Genomic DNA, 20,805 nt, shown 5'->3' with positions numbered 1-20,805 from the left:
CAGTCAGGATATTAATTTACTCTCTCTCTCTCTCTCTCTCTCTCTCTCTCTCTCTCTCTCTCTCAAACACACTCACTCTCACTGTGAAGTCATGGTGAAACTCTGAAACCATCCAGACAGAAGGAACAGACAACTACAACTCCTTGACTCAGTATGAGGCTGTGCTCTGTCTGCAAAGGTTGTTAGTCACTCCTCCTCAGCCATCCCAGATAGAGGTAAGGCAGCATTCCAGTGACAGATACCCTGAACAAGAAAGACCAGGGAGGCCGGGTGACACTGACAGGTGTGTCTCTCTCTCTCTCTCTCTCTCTCTCTCTCTCTCTCTCTCTCTCTCTCTCTCTCTCTCTCTCTCTCTCTCTCTCTCTCAAAACTTGACTTACTGGTGAATGCAAACGATGTAGACAGCTGCTCTTGTAAACAGCCTAATATAAAGTAATATCTGACTGGAATGTATGACGTCTAATGGGTTGAAATTTGCAAATCAAACATGTCCAAACTTTCTGTATCTTTTCAGACACACTAGATGCGCATGCGTACAATCGTGAAACCTCCCTAAATTATTTGCGCTTCTCTGATTGGTCGTCAGTGAGGACGCGCTTTATGGCGCCGTAAACAATGTCTGCTGCAACTGCCTGAACTTCATTAAACTATTCGACCCGGGTACTGATAATAATACCATTTGCGGACTAACACAATTCTCTTTTATAGTTTAGGCTCACTGGCCACCACTGCAGGCGACACAAAAAGCGGTGTAAAAACGACCAGCTAGTCTTTAGCTTTAGCTACAACTCCGCTGCAGAGTTCATAGAGCGGCTCTAGCGGAGGCATTGGCAGATCTTACCCAGATGGACTGTGTCGTGACTGGAGGAAACGTGAAAGGTAACATGGCGTATCTTTAAAAAAATCCATCGAAAATCAGCAGGTGTTCATTTGTCGGCTAAATGAAGTGTGTGTGTGTGTGTGTGTGTGTGTGTGTGTGTGTGTGTGTGTGTGTGTGTGTGTGTGTGTGTGTGTGTGTGTGTGTGTGTGTGTGTGTGTGTGTGTGTGTGTGTGTGTGTGTGTGTGTGTGTGTGTGTGTGTGTGTGTGTGTGTTTCAGTACTTGCCAAGGCCATTCATTCCCTTTCGAGGATCGGGGACGAGTTGTACCTAGAACCACAGGAAGATGGGGTACGAGTTTGTCTCTCAGTCGTATCAATATTCAATAACTTATAACAACGTGCATGTGTTGCCTGGTCAGTGGCCGTTGCAGATATGATGATTTGATGTGATATGATGCTTCTGCCAGTGGCGATCATAGCCCTTTGGGGGCTCCAGGCGAACAATAATTTGGGGGCCCCTGCATCTACCGGCCTAATGTACCTTATATTTCATAATGAGATGCTCCATTCAAGAGATGAACAAAAGACACTATCCTTCTTTCATGCAACTGTTAATTATATATTTACCTAAGGGTTCCAGTAGGTCACAGCAGTTGGTTGGACAGAGCATTGTGGTCTATTTTGTATCACCTGCAAAGTGAGAATAGCATACATAAAGATTAATTATGGTGACACATATTACACTGACTGTTAACCGTCCTAAGATGTCATAATTTACTCAGGTTTCCAGTAGGTCACAGCAGGGGGTTGGACAGGGCAGTGTGGTCTATTTTGTGTCACCTGCAAAAAAAAAAAAAAAAAGCATATAGATCAATTATGGGGACACACTGAATGTTAACCTAAGATTTTATCATTTGCCTCTTTAGTCTCACTGTTTATTTGCCTTTCGTGTCTAGAGTCTGAGCTTGTTTTTTCTCCTCTCTCTCTGTTTGTCTTCATCTGTGATTGTCCTTATCTGTGTTTTCTCTCTCTCTCTCTCTCTCTCTCTCTCTCTCTCTCTCTCTCTCTCTCTCTCTCTCTCAAAACTTGACTGACTGGTGAATGCAAACGATGTAGACAGCAGCCACCAACGGTCCCGCTGCCACCGCGGTGCCTGTAAAAAAAAAAAGAAGAAGCTTGATAGCTTTGAAATAAACTCCTGCCTTTGGTCTTTCTTCTTCTTTTTTGTGACCCGCTTTCGTACGTTCGCTTCATTCCTCACTCGATTTATCTCTTCTCTCTCTCTTACCGCTGTTTACTGTTTTGAATTTTACATAATTTCCGCATACGTGTGATGAGCGAAAAATTGAATAGTCCATGTAGTGCAGACTGAGGGGGGGGGTGCACACGGAAAGACCGTCAAAAGATGAGTAATTAGATATTCCGATGCTACTACGAGTTTTTTTAGAACAACAAATATGGGGACAAAATATAAAGAGTGCCTTTTGGGGGCCCCAAAAAGCCTTCCATGGGGCCCGGGACTCCAGGCAAATGCCTGGTTTGCCTAATGGTATGGCCTGCCTCTGGATTCTGCTCTGTTCCTCCTGGTCATAGCTGACCCTCCGGACTGTGGTGATTTGATGTGATATGATGATTCTGCTCTGTTCCTCCTGGTCGTAGCTGACCCTCCGGACTGTGAACTCCTCGCGTTCGGCCTACGCCTGCTTCCTATTCGCTCCACTTTTCTTCAGCAGGTACGTCACAGTGAGTAAAGAACATCTTATTGTTCATACCAAGTGAAGCACCACTGAATAACTCTTTGTGTGTTTTATTCTGAACAGGTATGTTAACCCAGAGGGACATGGCTTCCGCTGTAAGATGGCCATTAAGGTATTTGTGAGTGACAGGCAGAATGGAGTGATGTACTTACAGCTCACTTCAGTCCACCTCCATAACACCCCTCCTCCCCTCCGGGGTTCAGAGTGTGCAGGCGGTCTTCAGGTCTCTGGCCACCCTGGAAAAGACGGTGGAGAAGTGCCACATCGAGCTGGACGCAGACCGGAACCGGCTGACCTTCACCCTGCACTGTAAACACGGTAGGCCTGACCTTCACCCTGCACTGTAAACACGGTAGGCCTGACCTTCACCCTGCACTGTAAACACGATAGGCCTGACCTTCACGCTGCACTGTAAACACGGTAGCCTGACCTTCACCCTGTACTGTAAACACGGTAGGCTGACCTTCCCCCTGCACTGTAAACAGGGTAGGCCTGACCTTCACCCTGCACTGTAAACACTATGGGTGTAACGGTACACAAAAGTCATGGTTTGGTACGTACCTCGGTTTTGAAGTCACGGTACGGTACAGGACGGTACGGTTCATAGTTAAGGGGAAAATTAAATTGTCAACGGCGATTGGCCGTAGATCAGCAGCAATGAAAACACCAATAAACTTAGTTATTGCATTTGCATTTCTGAACGGTGATAGTAACACCTGGATGATGCCTTTTCAAATGTATGTGCATGTTAAAGTGCTGTACGTACACGGAGAACCTGTTGGAGACCCTCTTTGTAGGTTATGTGCGCGTCCAATATTTTTTAACTATCCGTCGATGCTATGGACCTATTGGTCGACGCAACGGAGACGGCTGTGATTGGTCCTCATTTCCGGAATCACTTCTCCGGTTTGACTTTGCACCTTAATTACTTTGTAAATTGTTTACTTTGCACCTTAAAGACCAATAAAACACAAAATAAGATTGGAAAAGCTTTGGAAGTTTATTTACAACACTGCTTGCTTACATGGTTTGTAGTCAATATATAAGATCGATCGGGCGGCGAATTGATTTGCGTATCCGACATTCCGACGGAGAGCTGCTGAGGGGTCGCCGTAGTTACGGAGTTGGATTACGGAGTCGGAGTAGTATACTTTGGCTATACGATCCAGGGGGAACTCCGACTTCAAGTTTTAAATTCACCATATTAACGCTATGTACGCCACATTTACGCACTGCGGTACACCTCTGTAACCACCCCGAAGTGCCTGTACCGTGACGGTTCGGTACAAATTCGGGTATCGTTACACCCCTAGTAAACACGATAGGCCTGACCTTCCCCCTGCACTGTAAACACGGTAGACCTGACATTCATCCTGCACTGTAAACACGGTAGACCTGACCTTCACCCTGCACTGTAAACACGGTAGGCCTGACCTTCACCCTGCACTGTAAACATGGTAGGCCAGCAGCCAGCAAGGGTCACCTTAAGGAGGACTGGGAACGCCTGGTTTCAAACATTTCCACTGTCTTAATGATGTTAACTTCTTGGGGGTCTAGTTGCAGGGAGTGTGAGAGGTCGGCCTTTATCGGTGGTAGTTGGGCCGATGACCCTAGGCATGTCTCTGATCATCAATCATGATCAGATGACCTGTGGCCCTCTGTTTCTCTGGGTGATGTGGCCCTCTTGGTGATGTGGCCCTCTTGGTGATGTGGCCCTCTTGGGGATGTGGCCCTCTTGGGGATGTGGCCCTCTTGGTGATGTGCTCCTCTGTGTCTCTGCAGGGCTGCTGAAGACTCATAACCTCTCCTTCCAGGACAGCGAGAGCCTGCAGGCCGTGTTTGACAAGGACCGCTCTACTAACGTGCTCAAAGCCCAGCCAAGGTTTGGTTCACTGGAACTCAAAAGATACATCAAATATCCCATCCCCTTTTGCAGTCTTGAATCTATTTCTGGTTCAGATTATGTGAATACTGCCTTGTATCTGCCACTTAAAACCGGAGTAGGAGATATTTATTAATTCTTTGTACACATGTGTTGTGCTATTCATCAAATAATATCCAAATTCTTGACCCAAAGTACCATGAAGGACTTTAAGTTTCTTACCCTGGTATTTCCACCTCTGCTCTTTGTGGTGGTTCCCATGTTCCTCTAATTAGAGCCTCAGTCCTTTGGGTCAGCTGATAGTCTTTCTGTTCCCAGGGTGCTCACGGACACCGTGCTAAACTTCCCTCCGTCTCTCGATGAAGTGACGGTTACCGTGAGCGACGAGCGGGTCTGGTTCAGGAACCACGTCGACCAGGAAGCAGGTGAGGAGGGTTCTAGGGGTTTATAATCTATACGTTTTCTCTGGAGGATTTCAATGAAATTGGCCACACACACACACACACACACACACACACACACACACACACACACACACACACACACACACACACACTATCACAGTGTGTGAAGGGTTAGAGAATAATATAAATGAAAAAGAGTTTAACAATTTGTACACATGAATATGCCAAAAAGGGAAGAAATATTTATGATGGGTAAATATAACATTATTATAATATAAATGAAGAACGTGTTCTGCTATCGTCCATCCAAGACTGCACAAAAGAGACAGATTTGAAGATTTCTAGAGTTGTTCCGTTCCCCTTGTTTTGTCTTATTGTTCTCTTTTTATTTGATTCTATTCCCTCTCCCTCTCTCCCTCCCTCCTTCCAGAGCCGTCCAAGGCCATGCTCACAGAGCTGTGCTTGTCTTCAGACGAGTTTGACCACTTTGAAGTCAGAGCTCGAAGCAGTGTCACCTTCTGCCTCAAGGAGCTAAGGGTGAGACAGCTAGTGGACAGGGAGGGTGAGACAGCTAGTGGATAGGGAGGGGGAGATAGCTAGTTGACAGGCAGGGTGAGACAGCTAGTTGACAGGCAGGGTGAAACAGTTAGTGGACAGGGAGGTTGAGACAGTTAGTGGACAGGGAGGGTCAGAGAGCTAGTGGACAGGGATGGTGAGGCAAGTAGTGGACAGGGAGGGGGAGACAGGTAAGTGGACAGGGAGGTCGAGACGGGGAGGGTGAGGCAGTTAGTGGACAGGGAGGGTGAGAGAGCTAGTGGACAGGGATGGTGAGACAAGTAGTGGACAGGGAGGGGAAGACAGTTAGTGGAAAGGGTGGGGGAGACAGCTACTGGACAGGGAGGGCGAGAAAGGTAGTGGACAGGGAGGGTGAGACAGTGGACAGGAAGGATGAGACAGCTAGTGGACACGGAGGTTGAGACAGTTATTGGAGGGTGCGACACTTGTTTGGCATTTTGATTTAATAAATTATTAAATCAGTGAATTTGTCATCAATTTGTAAATGATTAATCTACAATTTTATCAACATAAGAAGCATGTAGTATGACAGGGTGAATATGTTTAATGGTTCAACACTGGTCATCATAATCGTCTCCTCTCTCCAGGGTCTGCTGGTGTTCGCTGAGTCCACCGGTCTGCCTGTCTCCATGTACTTTGACAAGCCCGGCAGGTAGGACCACAATCTGGTCCGTCTGGTCGCGGGGTTAAGCTGTCTGGCTGTCCTCTATGGAAAGCCAAGAAGGCCACAATCCGGCCCTAGAATGGCTCGGTAAAAGTGCAAAACCGCACGGAATCCGTACGGAAACCGTATTGTAATGCACAACTTTGCCCCTCCCTGTTATAAAATAACGTGCATCGCAACAACTTTAGCCAATGCAGGCTCCTATTGCTTTACCAGTGTGTTTAAAGTGTGTGCGTGCGTGTGCGTGTGTGTGTGTGTGTTGTCATGTAGGCTATAGATATAGATTGATTGTCTTGGCTTGCTTGCATCCATGAAATATTGTAACGTCAAGTAGAAACACTTCCTTCAACAACTTGCTCTACACACACACACACAGACACGACTCTCTCCGACCACATGTCACAAGATCGGTCATACTGCATGCTCTCATTTGCAAATGCACTGATTGTGTGCCCGTCTCCGATATACCTGGCATTTATTCAGTTCATGTTCATGTTATGTAATGTTATGGCCTAGCTGGCTACTGCATATCGAGAACAATCTGGGGATGAGGACATCCCCGAATATTGTCGGGTATTTCGCACACTGCCATCTCAATATATAGCCTAACATATACAAATATATCACTGTACTAGACACAAATGTATTTTCCACTAGCTAATGGTGGTCATTACATTGTAGTGAAACTAGTAAAGACAACACAGCTTTATGTTACAGCGAAACATGGAGGCACTGCAGCTCTGATTGGTTAGACAGCCTTCAAACTTAGTGGTCAAGCAAAGAAGAGGGAGGGGCTCGTTCTGCATACCTAATAGCCGGAGTGAATGACTAATAGCCGGAGTGAATGACTAATAGCCGCGGCTATTAGTCATTCAAAACCGTACGGAATTCTTGCCAAACCGTACGGATTCCGTGTGGTTTTGCACTTTTACCGCGCCATTCTAGGGCCGGATTGTGGCCTTCTTGGCTTTCCATAGTCCTCAGTCCTGTCTGTCTGCCCTCAGTCCTGTGGTGATGTCTGTCTGCCCTCAGTCCCGTGGTGCTGTCTGTCTGTCTGTCTGTCTGTCCTCAGTCCTATGGTGTTGTCTGTCTGTCCTCAGTACCGTGGTGCTGTCTGTCTGTCTGTCCTCAGTCCTGTCTGTCTGTCCTCAGTCCTGTCTGTCTGTCCTCAGTCCTGTCTGTCTGTCCTCAGTCCTGTCTGTCTGTCCTCAGTCCTGTCTGTCTGTCCTCAGTCCTGTCTGTCTGTCCTCAGTCCAGTCTGTCTGTCCTCAGTCCTGTCCGTCTGTCCTCAGTCCTGTCCGTCTGTCCTCAGTCCTGTCCGTCTGTCCTCAGTCCTGTCTGTCTGTCCTCAGTCCTGTCTGTCTGTCCTAAGTCCTGTCTGTCTGTCCTCAGTCCTGTCGTGCTGTCGGTGACGGACAGCGTTCTGGACGGTAACTTCGTGTTGGCCACGCTGTCCGATGAGTCGGGGGTCCAGACCTCTGACCGGTGAGCAGCTCTCTTATATCTAGCTGCCTATTATCACCTTTATTATGAGTCATACATCTAGGACATTATGTAGTGGGAGGAGTCTCAGCGGCCCCTGCTCTGTCTCCTCAGAGCTGGCACGCCAGCGCCCCCTGCTGACGACTTCATGAACGACGAGCTGGAGTCGTACCTCATCGCCATGGATACTAGCATGGCAGCAGGGCCCTCAGTCCCGGCCCCCCTGACCCCCCCGGCCCCCCTGGCCCCCGGCCGGGTGGTGTCCCCCACTGCCACGCCCGACCCATGGAGCCCAGCCCACAGCGAGCCAGGAGAGGACCTGACAGAGGAGGAGGAGGAGCCTGGAAGACCCCCCAATAAGAAGGTAGGGGGGAGGGGCTTAACAGGGCATGACTATACAGGGGAGGGGCTTAACGGTGTGGGGCTATACTGGGGGGAGGGGCTTTCTCTTTCTGACCATTCAGAATTAAAATTTGCATCAGAATTAGATTTCTGTGGCATTTTATCGTAGACCCTTAAAGGGTATTTCCGGTGTAAAATGGATTTTGGATATGTTTTGTATGATAACGAGTTGAAACGTTTGTTTTGGAGCACAAAAACCGGATATAGACGCTTTCTTCAGTTGGCTGTTTTTAGCCGATTCTATCAAAACGCTATAAACTTGGAACAATGGAGGCAGTGGTTATGGTAAAAACTAAATCGCATAGCCCGACCCTTCTTTGGTAGTATAATAAGGGTCTTAACATTTTATACACACAATACCATCAGTAGATCACCCGTCTACGCCATTTTGTTTTCAAGACTCGATAGGTAGATTGACGTACACAGAGATTGTGACATCTGTCAGCAACACGCAAGCTCTATGTTCGCCAATCTACTTATCGAGTCTTAAAAACAAAATGGCGTCGACGGGTGATCTACTGATGGTATTGTGTGCATAAAATGTCCTTTTTAATAAACAATCTGTACACTTACAAAGTTCTCAATGCCTCGTTTTATATGTTAAGACCCTTATTATACTATCAAAGAAGTGTCGGGCTACTTCTAGCCTTTTAAGTGGTTTATAATAGCGATTTCGTTTTTACCATAACCACTGCCCCCTTCGTTCCAAGCTTATAGCTTTTTGATAGAATCAGCTAAAAACAGCAAACTGAAGAAAGCGTCTATCTGCGGTTTTTGTGCTCCAAAACCAACGTTTCAACTCATTATCATACAAAACCTATCCCAAATCCATTTTACACCGGAATAACCCTTTAACTGTGTGGGGTGTGAGTATTTTAATTGTTAGATTATATAATCTCATGCAGACATTATCAATAGTTTCAAGTTTAATTCAAGTTTCAAGTTTATTTATTCATATATACATTAGGGATGGGAATCGAGAACCGTTTCTTGTTCAGAACCGGTTCCGAGTCAACCGATTCCTTGGAATCGTTAGCAAGCCTGCTTAACGATTCCGCTTATCGGTTCCGGTCGCGGCAAATGCGTCGTGACGTCACACACACGCTGCTTTGATTTGGTTCAGAACGCAGCAAACATGTCGCCGCCGAGGAAGAATCGCATTGTGCGTTCAAACCAAACGCGACGGGGCGACAAGATCCCATACAAAGTGAACGTAGAGACGCGTATAAGGGCGAGTTTGTCGCGGGAGAAAACCGGCGACAAGTTTTTGTCGTGATGACAGCCAATCAGCGTTCAACAGCGTGATAACTGAGTGACATGTGTAACGTAACAGCCAATCAGCGTTCAGCCGTCAAACTCAGTGCAGTGCAGTCCGGGTGAACCGCGGAATGGAGGAGAAAGTGATTGTTGCAGTTTGCGACTCCCGGATCTCTATATATAATAGTATATAATATATACTATATTATAATTGTATATATAATATCACGGCCAACAGCTCTGTCGCCTCCGGATGGCCGTAGCGTGGGGAGCTCTCATAGGGATTGGGCTTCTCGGGGTTTGTTTACCGGCATTGCTATGGTTTCCGGTCTTGTGTGTTCCAACGGTTTATTAGGTAGGCCCATCTAATAAATCTCTGTCTAATCAATGCTTCATTTTGTTTATGTCAGTTTAATTTTGTTACAAGTTGAATGCAAATGAGCACTGTTAGAATTCCAAAAGGCACAAGCTCTTACTTGGCTGTTTTCAGTCTGTGTTTTTAGTTGTATGGCACATAATGATGGCATTTGGGCTTAAAAAGCGATATATTTTTTCGTCTAGACCAATTGATTTGAAAATGTACAATTTCCTAATACTAGAAGCACTTCTGATCAGATATTAAAGAGATGTAATGCAAACAAACACATTTATACTTATTTTCTCACCCAATGAGAATCGATAAGTGAATCGATAAGGAATCGGATCGATAAGCGGAATCGGAATCGTGAAATTCTTATCAATTCCCATCCCTAACATACATACATACATACATACATACATACATACATACATACATACATACCAGTGGCGGCTGGTCGTTTTTAAAGTGAGGGAGGAAGGACTGCGCGCTTGGTTGCCATTGGCCTGCTTGCACTGTTGGTGTATGGTGGCATAAGAATGTGAGACTCAAGTTGTTTCAGGGTGTTTTGGTGAACTACAAAATAGAAGGGAGGGAGTTATGTGAACAAAATGTATACAAAGCCACCAGTGGCATCACTGTAATTTGAGAAGGAAAGGATGCAAAGCATATTAGTCAAATCAGGCCTACTATTGATTTGTAAAAGTAAATAAAAAAATCTGGGCCTATCATTGGGCCTATTTTTGCCCTCACTGACTGAAGTTATTTAGCTATGTTTATTTTCAGTTACAATTGCTTGTAATGCTACCAGTAAGTCATTGCGTACCTAGCAAACCATGTAGCACTCACAACACTGACGTTGCCATTACTTCTGGAGACCTTGAATTTGGGAAGTGGTCTACCTCTTTCTTTGGTCGCTAACTTAGCACTGTAACTGAATGAATGGAATGCTTTTTGTAATAAGACGTTAACAATGTCCTCCGTTTCCAATGTTTCCATTGTGCATTTAGGATCTCGCTATCGCAGATTTCACTTGCTCTGCGTCTCTCAGACTGAGCACCGCGGCAACGCAGACCGTGTTTGTTATCGATAGTGTTTAAATGTGGTCGATAGGGTTTAAATGTGGTCGATAGGGTTTACATGTTTAAATGTGGTCGATAGTGTTTAATTGTGGTCGAAAGTTTTTTAAATGTGGTCGATAGGGTTTAAATTTGGTCGATAGGGTTTACCTGTTTAAATGTGGTCAATAGTGTTTATATATGGTCGATAGGGTTTACATGTGGTCGATAGGGTTTACATGTGGTCCATAGTGTTTAAATGTGGTCCATAGTGTTTAAATGTGGGCGATAGTGTTTAAATGTGGGCGATAGTGTTTAAATGTGGTCGATAGGGTTTACGTGTGGTCCATAGTGTTTAAATGTGGGTGATAGTGTTTAAATGTGGGCGATAGTGTTTACATGTGGTCGATAGGGTTTACATGTGGTCCATAGTGTTTAAATATGGTCGATAGTGTTTAAATGTGGTCGATAGTGTTTACATGTGGTCGATATTGTTTAAATGTGATCGATAGTGTTTAAATATGGTCGATAGTGTTTAAATGTTCTTTTCCCTCACTCTCCACCTCATCCCTAACTCTCCACCTCAAGCTGGTGTGTAGTGAGCGTTCTGGCACCGATTGGCTGCCGTGCATCAACCAAGTGGGTGCTACATATTGGTGGTGGTTAGTGAGGTCCCCCCTTCACTTTAGGCGTCTTTGAGTGTTATTAATTATTATTATTCTTCATGTTTAACCTCTGTTTTCCTTTTATTCCTAGTCTGTTTTACATAGTTTTGAATGATGACTATATGCTCTGTAAGGTGACCTTGGGTGTCTTGAAAGGCGCCTCTAAATTAAATGTATTATTATTATTATTATTATCGACAGCGTTGCCAGATTGGGCAGATTTCCCGCCCAATGATAATTCTTCCAGCCTAACATGGTTAAAAGTAGCCCAATTGGGTGGGAAATCGGACCAATCTGGCAACACTGCTCAACATTCAGGGATCCTACTTATTGGTTCATAGCGCAGACGGATAGATTTTTGCGCGAATCAGACCCCTTAAGGTCCCACCCACTCAGAGGAGGACTTTCCTCCTCTCTCCCATTGAAACCCATGTTATCCACCGGCCGCCAGTACTTTCGGGAAAATGAATGGGAGTCAACGGAGGCGGAGGGAGGACGTTCCTCCCTGAAGTAATTGTCAAAAGGCGATAGGGGGTGCTAATGTCCCTTTACCCAGGGAAACGAACATTATATATTCAAAGGCAATAAAGTAGTCATATTTAAGGGCATTAATTCATTACAATAGTCTGGGCAATCTACATTTTTTATTCTCAACAATGTTAGGGAGGATCTTCCTCCCTCTCCTCAATGGAGAAGCCTCCACTGATACATACATACATACATACATACATACATACATACATACATACATACATACATACATACATACATACATACATACATACATACATACATACATACATACATACATACATGCATGGGTCCCCCAAAATAAGCTATTGAAAGCTTTTGGGCGGGGGCCCAAGGTTAATGAAAGCAATATCAATCAATTTAGCGATGCACAATGTGGTACCATGCAAGAAAACATAAATAGTGCAGACAATCAAGCATACAAATACATACAATCAATCATACAGTACATTTAACTTAACAGTGCCGACAAACAAACATACAAATACATACAATCAATCATACAGTAATCCCAGTACATCCATCATATTGTTAGGGTACAGTATAAATAGGTAGCCAGTAAATATGCTTTTAGGTTTTTTTTAAAAGCGGACAGAGAGCACAGCTTCTTTAGATCCTCATCAAGTCTGTTCCAGATCTGTGGCCCCTTGCAGGCAACACTCATACCCGTACAATGTAAACGCCGTTGTTTAACCGTTATCAGGTGTTTGTTCCTGGTTCGGTGTTGGTGCTGGGGGTAGCAGATAGGGAGCAGGCCGGTCAGTCTGGGGTTTAGGCCATTTATGACTTCAAACATTAGGCAAGCATTATGGAAGAGATTGAATTCAGTGAGTCTTAGAAGACCATGGCAGTGGAAAAGCGGGCGAGTTGGAGTATTTACTGCAGCCCAGGACATAGCACGTATGACTTTCTTTTGTAGACTCAAGTTTTAAAAGGTAACTGGGAAAGGTATTGGACCATATGACATTACAGTAATTCAGATGCGGTTCAAAAAGGGTTTTGTACATAGTGAGTAAAGCAGATAATGGTAGAGAATGTCTGAGTTTGTAGAAAAGACCAACATATTTTGATAATTTCTTTGTCAGATGATCAATGTGATATTTGAAGTTGACAAATTCATCAATGTGGACCCCCAGGAATCTTGTGGAGCTTACCCTTATGATCTCCTGATTGTCGATATTGATATGTACCAGTTCAGTATTGATTTTCTTTCTGTTTGAGCAAAATAACATATAATTAGTTTTATTAACATTGAGTGAAAGTTTGTTACATTTAAACCAGGCATCCACTTTGATTAACCCTGTGTTTACAGTGTCTTGGAGAGTGAGTAGGTTTCTGTGTGAGGTGAAGAGATTTGTATCGTCAGCAAAAATTACTTTATGAAAGATATTGGTGGAATTTACTAAATCATTGATGTAAAGGATAAATAAGAGTGGCCCCAAAATTGACCCCTGGGGGACCCCATAGTTTTTGTGCTTGCAGGGTGAGCTACAGTTATTTGCAAAAACATACTGTTGACGGTCATAGAGATAGCTTTTGAACCAATCAAGGGCGAGGCCTCTGATACCATAGTGGTGTAGTTTGTTCAGTAGTATCTTAAAATCAATAGTATCAAAGGCCTTTGATAGATCAAGGAAAATACCTATTCCAAATTTACCTTCATCAATACAGTCATTGATTTTTTCAACAAGGTCAAGTATAGCCATACAGGTGGTGCTCTTTTTCCTGAAGCCAAACTGAGATGGAACAAGAATGTTGAATTTTTCAAGATAGCCATTCAGTCTGTTATATACAACCTTTTCAAATACTTTAGAGAGAGTTGGTAATAGTGATATGGGGCGATAATTGCTCATGATGTTCTTGTCTCCTGATTTAAAAATTGGTATGACCTTTGCAATTTTAGCCATTTTTGGCACGACCCCTGTTGTAAGAGAGAGGTTAATGCAATGAGCGAGCGGCTCCAAGATCACATCGACAATAGTTTTCAGAATTTTACTACTAATACCATCAATACCAGCTGTATTTGAGGTCTTTAAGCCCATAATTATCTCGAAAAGTTCAGTACCGTCTGTTGGCTTCAAAAAAAGGAGTGTAAGTAATTGCCAGTTAAGTATTGTTGAAAATGTACCCCCTGGGGTTGTCTGATGGTGGCAGCGAGATTTTCCCCAATAGAAACAAAGTAGTTGTTAAAATTTGTAGGGAGGTCTTCTTCGATGTCTCCAGTGACTGGAAGAACAATAGGTTTACAACCCTTGTTTAGGACTCCACTTACGACTTTCCACATCCTCTTGCAGTCACCCCGTGATGAATTGAGAAGTTCAGTGTAACGGTTACTCTTACTCTTTCTAATTATGTGAGTGAGCTTGTTTCTATAAGTGGAGTATTTCTTTTTAGTTTCAGTACTTGGATTTGTGAGGTAGCACTTATAAAGTTTATTCTTATGTTTGATGGATTTTACAATTCCCTTAGTTATCCAGGGATTTTGGGCAGTGGTCCGGCATCTGACCGATTTCACAGGGATAGAAACCTCGATGGAGTCATTGATGTATTTTATCAACTTGTCATATGCAGCGTCAGGAGTGGTACAGTTGTAAATGGTCTCCCATGGCTTGGTTAGCAGGTTAGCATTTAACAGCTGTAATGTTATCTCATTTATAATTTTACATTTTTTAGTTTTAGGGTGTGGGATCGAGTACATTTTGGCTGAGCCATAAAAGAATGCTATGGGAAAGTGGTCAGTGATGTCAGACCGTACCACTCCTGTCACTAACCTGGTGTTCCGAATGTTGGTAATGAAGTTATCGATGATGGAGCTGGAGGTCTGTGTGACTCTGGTGAATGTGTTGATAGTAGGGAAGAAGGAAGAGGAGTGCATAGTATTAATGAAATCATGTTTTGCTGCATCATTCTTGGATATGTCAAGATTGAAGTCACCAAGAATGATACAGTCTTTGTTTGACTTGTTCAGTTTGTGTAACAAGTCTTCCAGTTTACCTCTAAAGGTATAGAAGATGGAATCTGGTGGACGATAGATTACACCAACAATTAGGTTTTTATCCTTAGTGTTAATTTCAATAAATAAAGATTCAGAGTGATCATCATCAATATCAAAATCACAAACTTTGACAAAAATACTATTTTTTACATAAAGGCAAACACCTCCACCTCTTCTATTGGGTCTGTTCTTAAGATGTAGGGTATACCCGTCAAGGTTAAATAAGTCTACACATGAGTAATCATTGAGCCAAGATTCACTGTATCCAATAATATCGAAGCTACAACCTGTGGTGGTGAGATGAAGTTAAATCATCATAGTGTTTACTAAGGCTTCTGATATTAAGATGCAGCAGATAGTAGTTATGCTGATCATAGACAGGTTTTAATTGCTCTGGGTCATAGACATTACATGTGACATTGCTACCAATATCAGTACATTGCTGTGTATCTCCATCATTATTGAAGTCAACAAAACCCATATTTCATAATAGTTGGATTTTCAAGTAGGTGTACTGGGAAAACACTCATCCATACAACTATACACACACAAAAGCACCAGGCATACATACTCATACACATACAGATAATTAAACAAAAAAGGCACCGGGTGTGTTCGCTCACACACACATATACGCAGAAGTAAACCAGTACCATGTCTTGCGAGATGATTTTGCATCGCTGTCACTTCCGTTTACCCATATCATATGTCGGCCAGAGAGTTTGGATTTGAAGAACATAAACAGATAGATCTCATCCCTCTCCCCCACCTACCCATCCTCCATCTGCAATTAAAGGACGTTGTACTAAATGAAAAGAATAAGCAAAAAGGAAAAAAGAAGAACGTCAGATCCCCCGTTATGAGGGGGGCATATCCGTTTTAGTCCTGTCTGCAGGTCTAATCATTTACGAAATTTGCGGGTAGGCCGAGTCCATGAAAGCGAAAGCAAACAGATAAATAACAGTTAGTCATGTTTGTGGGACGCTATGAGATTTTTCGCTTCAGTCACTGAGGAAACGTTTTTCCTTCCTCCCGATTTCGGGCAGTGGATAATAATAATATAATATAATAATATATATATAATAATACTTATTGTCCACTGTTTGTATGCAGAGATTGATGAAGATGAATAATAATGATTATAGGAATAAATGGATGGGATTTATTCAATCTTTTTCTACAATACCATACTAAACTTCTGTGTTTTTCCTCTCCAGTTCCGGTCTCTGTTCTTCGGGTCGGTGTACCCCCCTGGCTCTCCGCTGGGCGGCCACACCCCAAGCAGCCAGAAGGTGCTGGCCAGCGACAGTGAGGACGACGGATAGAGGCAGGGCCAGTGAGGGGCCCGCCTTCAGCCCGCCTCTGAGGCCCGCCCCTGAGGTCAGACCAGGCCCACCACTGAGGCCAGCGACTGTGGGAATGACCTGAGGCCATCGACAGTGAGGACAGCTAAAGGCAGGGCCCCTGAGGGCCTCGGGCGTCAGGGGTCGCCCGTGAGGCTGAATCCAGAGGGGGATGGTTCACATCGTGGCCTTCGGTCGTTTCTATGGGAACGGACATGGATACCTTCAACACTTGCTCTTCATTTATTCTCACACTTAATGACAAATAAGTTTGCTGTTTGTTGGTTATTTTATTACCTAGACTTATTTAAACATTGAAACTCGTCTGCATGTAAAGAATTCCAAAAAGATTTATTGAACTGTACTGATGCTGTTAAATTTTAAATTTTTGTACATTACTAAAATAACTTTGACTAGAGACAATTGATGTTAGATTACAGCACTGGGCTAAGTGTTGGTCAGAGTACAGCACACAAAAATAAAACAGACATTGTTTGGCGCTGGATACAAAAAAAATAATGTCTATTATTTCTATGGCGCGGGGCAGGGGAGGGTTCCTCAGAAGTATGAGTCGCTGTGTGGAGACGAGCAGCTATGCTGAGCCCCTGAGAGGCTGCCCGGGGAGGTCGGGGTTAGCTTCTTCCCCCTGGGCCACTCTGCTTTCCTGTCCCTCTTCCTCCCTTCCTTCTTTAGCTCTTTCTCCACTCTCCTCCTCTCCTTCTCCTCCTCTCTCTCCTTCAGCTCCCTCTCTCTGCGCCTCCTCCGGCGGCCCCTGGAGCTCAGCAGCTCCTGCTGCTCCTCTGGCTCCTGCAGGGGTCGCTCCTCCCCAACCCCGCTGCTGAAGTCCTGGAGGAAGATTTTGGGGATCTGTATTTTTTGAGTGTTCGCCCTCTCGGCCTTTGTGTCTTTGTGGCGGTTGGGACGCCCTCCTCTCAGTCGGCTGAAGAACCCTGGGCGTCTGGGGGGCTCCTCGGAGGTCCCCCCACCTGTGGGTCCCTGTGGTGGAGGGAGAGCAGAAAGGGCTACAGGCGGAGGGGACCGTAGGCCTGGCCGGCTTGGAGCTGGAGGTCCTTTTTGTGGGTCTGGATCGGGTCTGAACCGGGACGTCTCCAGAGCGGTGAAGATGTCCTCAGAGAGTCTGCGTGCCAACCTTGAGCCGTGGGAGGTCTTACGCACACGGAAGTCCCCAGAAGGTGTTGGGGTTTGGCTTGACAGGGGCGCGCTTACAGGGATGCACAAACTGACTGGAGGCCCCGCCCCCATGGAAAGGGGAGCATCCTGGATCCGTTGCCGGGCTCCCCGGTCTTCACTGCCCCCAGAGGGCTGCTGGGTGGAGGGGTCGGGGGTCAAGGTGACCTCCGATGAGTCTACTGGTTCTTTATCATTGGCAGATGCCTGAACAGCAGGTTCTTCAGTGGCGAGTGGTTCTGCAGCCCCTGTTGGTGGATAACACATTCTGTCACCAGTCGGTGATCTAGGGCTGACCTGGACTTCTAGTAAAGCTGTTTGGTCGCATGTTGTCATGTCGTTGTCTTCCTCAGTCTCTGCATTTGTTTCCAAAACTGGTTTGTCCTGAAGTTTATTTCCGAAACATAAAGCGTCTTCCTGTGCGGAGGCGCTCTCTGAACATGAGGCCTCGGCCGTACCCCGTGTGCTTCCACTCGCCTCAGGGACCACCGTGGTCTCCAGGAGTATCGCTGTCATGGTGCAGTCCCCTTCTCTCGTCTCTCCACTCTGCGGAACACCTTTGTGTATCAGTACTCCAACCTCTTGAAAAGACTTGTTCTCTTTCAAAGCTTCACTTTTGAAAATAACAATTTTTCCACCGTCAACATCCTCATTGTCTGAGCCCACGTTGGTTTGTTTCTGCGTGCTACTGAGGTTGGCGGTCGGCGCTTCCGTTTCAGTCCGTCCCTCCGCTGCATCTTTGACTTCCTGTATCATCACCGCTGGGCCCTGTTCTGCGGGGGACTCTATTGTACTTTTGTGTGCCACAGACTCCCACTCTGTAGTTCCTATGTCCGTATGCGTCACTGTCTCCTGTCCTGGTGTCGCCTCTGACTGTTGTTCAGTGTTATCTACTGCTGCCTGTGACTCTGTGTCTGTATTTGTATCGGTAGTTGTCTCACTCCTCTGTTCCTGGCCCGCCACCAGGTTTCTACAGAGTGCTGCCTGTTCTGCCATCTCATAAAGGGTTTTCACTCTCTGCTTCTTTTGAGATACTTCCTCTTTCGGATTTGGCTTGATGTTGCACTTTTGCTCCTCCTGAACTTCTGATTTGTTGTCTCTCAGCTTCTGTTCCTCTGGTACTTGTGATTGATTGTTGTCTCTCAGCTCCTGTTCCTCTGGTACTTGTGATTGATTGATGTCTCTCAGCTCTTGTTCCTCTGGTACTTGTGATTTGTTATTGTCTCTCAGCTCATGTTCCTCTGGTACTTGAGATTGGTTATTGTCTCTCAGCTCTTGTTCCTCTGGTACTTGTGATTGGTTATTGTCAGTCAGCTCTTGTTCCTCTGGTACTTGTGATTGGTTATTGTCTCTCAGCTCCTGTTCCTCTGGTACTTGTGATTGGTTGTTGTCCTTCAGATCCTGCTCCTCTGGTACTTGTGATTGGTTGTTGTCCGTCAGATCCTGTTCCTCTGGTACTTGTGATTGGTTGTTGTCCTTCAGATCCTGCTCCTCTGGTACTTGTGATTGGTTGTTGTCCGTCAGATCCTGTTCCACTGGTACTTGTGTTTGGTTGTTGTCCTTCAGTGTTCTTGGTTGAAGGTTAACAGCTGATCGTTGTGTGGCTCCGCCCCCAGCAGCTCCCTCTCTTAAGTCAGGATGATGTTGAATCACTTCCTGCACCGTCCCTGAGCCTCCTGGACTTTGTTCTCCCTGCTCCTCCCTGCTCCTGTGTCCGATCCCCACCTGTTCTCCTGGTTCTCCTTTGAGAGTGTTCCTTTCAGAATCATGGTTCTCCCCTGGTTCTTTCTCCCTTTGGGGAGGTCTCCTCCTCCCGGTCGGGGGCGTTGATTCTGTATCCCTGCGACTCTGCAGGTTGCCAGTTGCTTTATGCCCGTCTTCCTCCTCTCGGACCCTGGTCACCCTCAGTGCCCTGGCGTTCGGCCAACCCTCCCTCCCCACCCCCTGCACGCCCATGGAGTGATGTCTCTCCACCCTTGCTGCGTCGCTTCGCTTCCCCCATCGCTTGCGAAAGAGCGAGGGGGACAGGGAGAGGGCGGAGGCCGAGCGGACCAGTGGAGCGGACAGATTGACGCCCCTCCTGTCCCGCTCCTCTCCCAACGTCTCCCTCGACGCCCAGTAGCCATGGCAACGGCCTCTGGGGTTGAAGGTGGACGAGGGCCGGTCTTTCCGCCAGGTCTCCAGCTCCTTCTCGGTGCGTCGCTTCAGGTCGCTCCTGGAGAGCGGAACAGAGCACACCTGGGAAGGGAGGATGTACCTCAGAGACGTGTTGTTTTACTGCATGGCAAACTACAACTAGAAGCTTATTATCGCCTCACTCATGTAACTTGTGTTTCCACCTGAACACCTTCCTGTGTGCAGAACGCAGAGAGTGGTTGAGTGTTGTTGTTGATATGTTTAAGTGATATGGTCGACGGTACCTCGGCCATAAAGCTGGCGTCGTCCTCCAGCCCCAGGCTCTCCCTGACGCCCCTCAGCCGCTCCAGAGTCTCCATCTGCCCTAAGCACTCCTGCCGCTGGTCGGCCCGCCCAAGCACCCTGCGGACCAGCACCACGGCCACCTGGAACAGAACCCGCACGCCTGCACAGAAGGACGCTTTACTCAGGAGGGGAGGGTGGGCTTTATTAACACTTCCCCCCCGACGTCCACCAATAACATAAGACCCACCACCAATAATCAACCTATCACCACGGTGATGTTGTTGGCCATGCCTACCATAGCAGAAGAAGAGGTCCCAGACGCGCAGCAGTGTGTTGAAAGGGAGGTGGCGGGTGAACAGACACATCAGCCAATCAGTGGCGAACATGAGCGGCTCCACGCCGTAGCGCTGCAGGTGTCTGTGGGCGGGTGGACACGCCCTCTTCAGGACCCAGCTCAGCATGGCCGCGTCAAACAGGACCCCCTCCTGCAGGGACACACGGCACAGAGGGGGGTGGTGGGGGGGCCCAGGGACACAGAGCTGATGGTGGGTACGGTGCTCATCTTACCAGCAGCTGGCTGTAGTACCCGGGCAGGTACTGCTCACTGATCTGCACCAGGCACCAAAAGGCCTCCTGGGGTCACATGAGGGGAGAGAGCTGAGCAGAGATCCCTCTTCAGTGGACCACCTCAGTGGATTAGATACATGATGTTATACAATCCATAGTGGACCACCTCAGTGGATTAGATGCATGATGTTATCCAATCCATAGTGGACCACCTCAGTGGGTTAGATACACGATGGTATCCAATCCATAGTGGACCATCTCAGTGGGTTAGATACACGATGGTATCCAATCCATAGTGGACCATCTCAGTGGGTTAGATACACAATGGTATCTAATCCACAGTGGACCACCTCAGTGGGTAAGATACAAGATGGTATTAGCATGGAGCTCTCTTAACAGCCTAGATCAGCTTTTGGGGAAATTCATTTGATATGCT

At 46.1% G+C, this 20,805-nt stretch overlaps 2 protein-coding genes and 1 long non-coding RNA gene across 6 annotated transcripts in view; 1 reads left to right on the top strand and 2 right to left on the bottom strand.

Moving 5' to 3' along the window:
• The first annotated feature begins 43 nt into the window (after nt 1–43).
• On the top strand, nt 44–16,207 carry rad9a (RAD9 checkpoint clamp component A). 2 transcript variants are annotated; one of them, XM_060063412.1, is made up of 12 exons: nt 44–879; nt 1,098–1,168; nt 2,479–2,552; nt 2,640–2,688; nt 2,780–2,894; nt 4,359–4,458; nt 4,777–4,883; nt 5,293–5,399; nt 6,026–6,090; nt 7,495–7,587; nt 7,699–7,948; nt 16,068–16,207. In XM_060063412.1, exons 1-12 carry the CDS (start codon nt 846–848, stop codon nt 16,173–16,175), a joined length of 1,173 nt encoding a protein of 390 aa, XP_059919395.1. In that variant the 5' UTR covers nt 44–845; the 3' UTR covers nt 16,176–16,207. The 2 variants fall into 2 exon arrangements, with proteins under 2 accessions (XP_059919395.1, XP_059919396.1); XM_060063413.1 differs by having other exon boundaries at nt 2,413–2,552.
• LOC132466291 (uncharacterized) lies at nt 962–1,677 on the bottom strand. The gene is made up of 2 exons (XR_009527826.1): nt 1,598–1,677; nt 962–1,509 (listed from the first exon to the last, which is right to left on the bottom strand). It is a non-coding gene; the product is annotated as an uncharacterized LOC132466291 (long non-coding RNA).
• Nucleotides 15,986–20,805, bottom strand: part of tbc1d10c (TBC1 domain family, member 10C) — a 10,849-nt gene continuing 6,029 nt past the window's right edge. For all 3 annotated transcript variants that reach the window (XM_060063382.1, XM_060063381.1, XM_060063383.1), the window contains 4 exons: nt 20,370–20,435; nt 20,098–20,287; nt 19,802–19,962; nt 15,986–19,619 (listed from right to left, as the gene is read on the bottom strand). In XM_060063382.1, coding sequence (XP_059919365.1) covers nt 16,752–19,619; nt 19,802–19,962; nt 20,098–20,287; nt 20,370–20,435 — 3,285 coding nt within the window. In that variant the 3' untranslated portion in view covers nt 15,986–16,751. The remainder of the gene's footprint in view (nt 19,620–19,801; nt 19,963–20,097; nt 20,288–20,369; nt 20,436–20,805) is intronic.

This window comes from Gadus macrocephalus, chromosome 10 (assembly GCF_031168955.1).
Source record: "Gadus macrocephalus chromosome 10, ASM3116895v1".
Taxonomy (NCBI): domain Eukaryota; kingdom Metazoa; phylum Chordata; class Actinopteri; order Gadiformes; family Gadidae; genus Gadus; species Gadus macrocephalus.
This window is presented reverse-complemented; position numbering and strand designations above follow the sequence as displayed.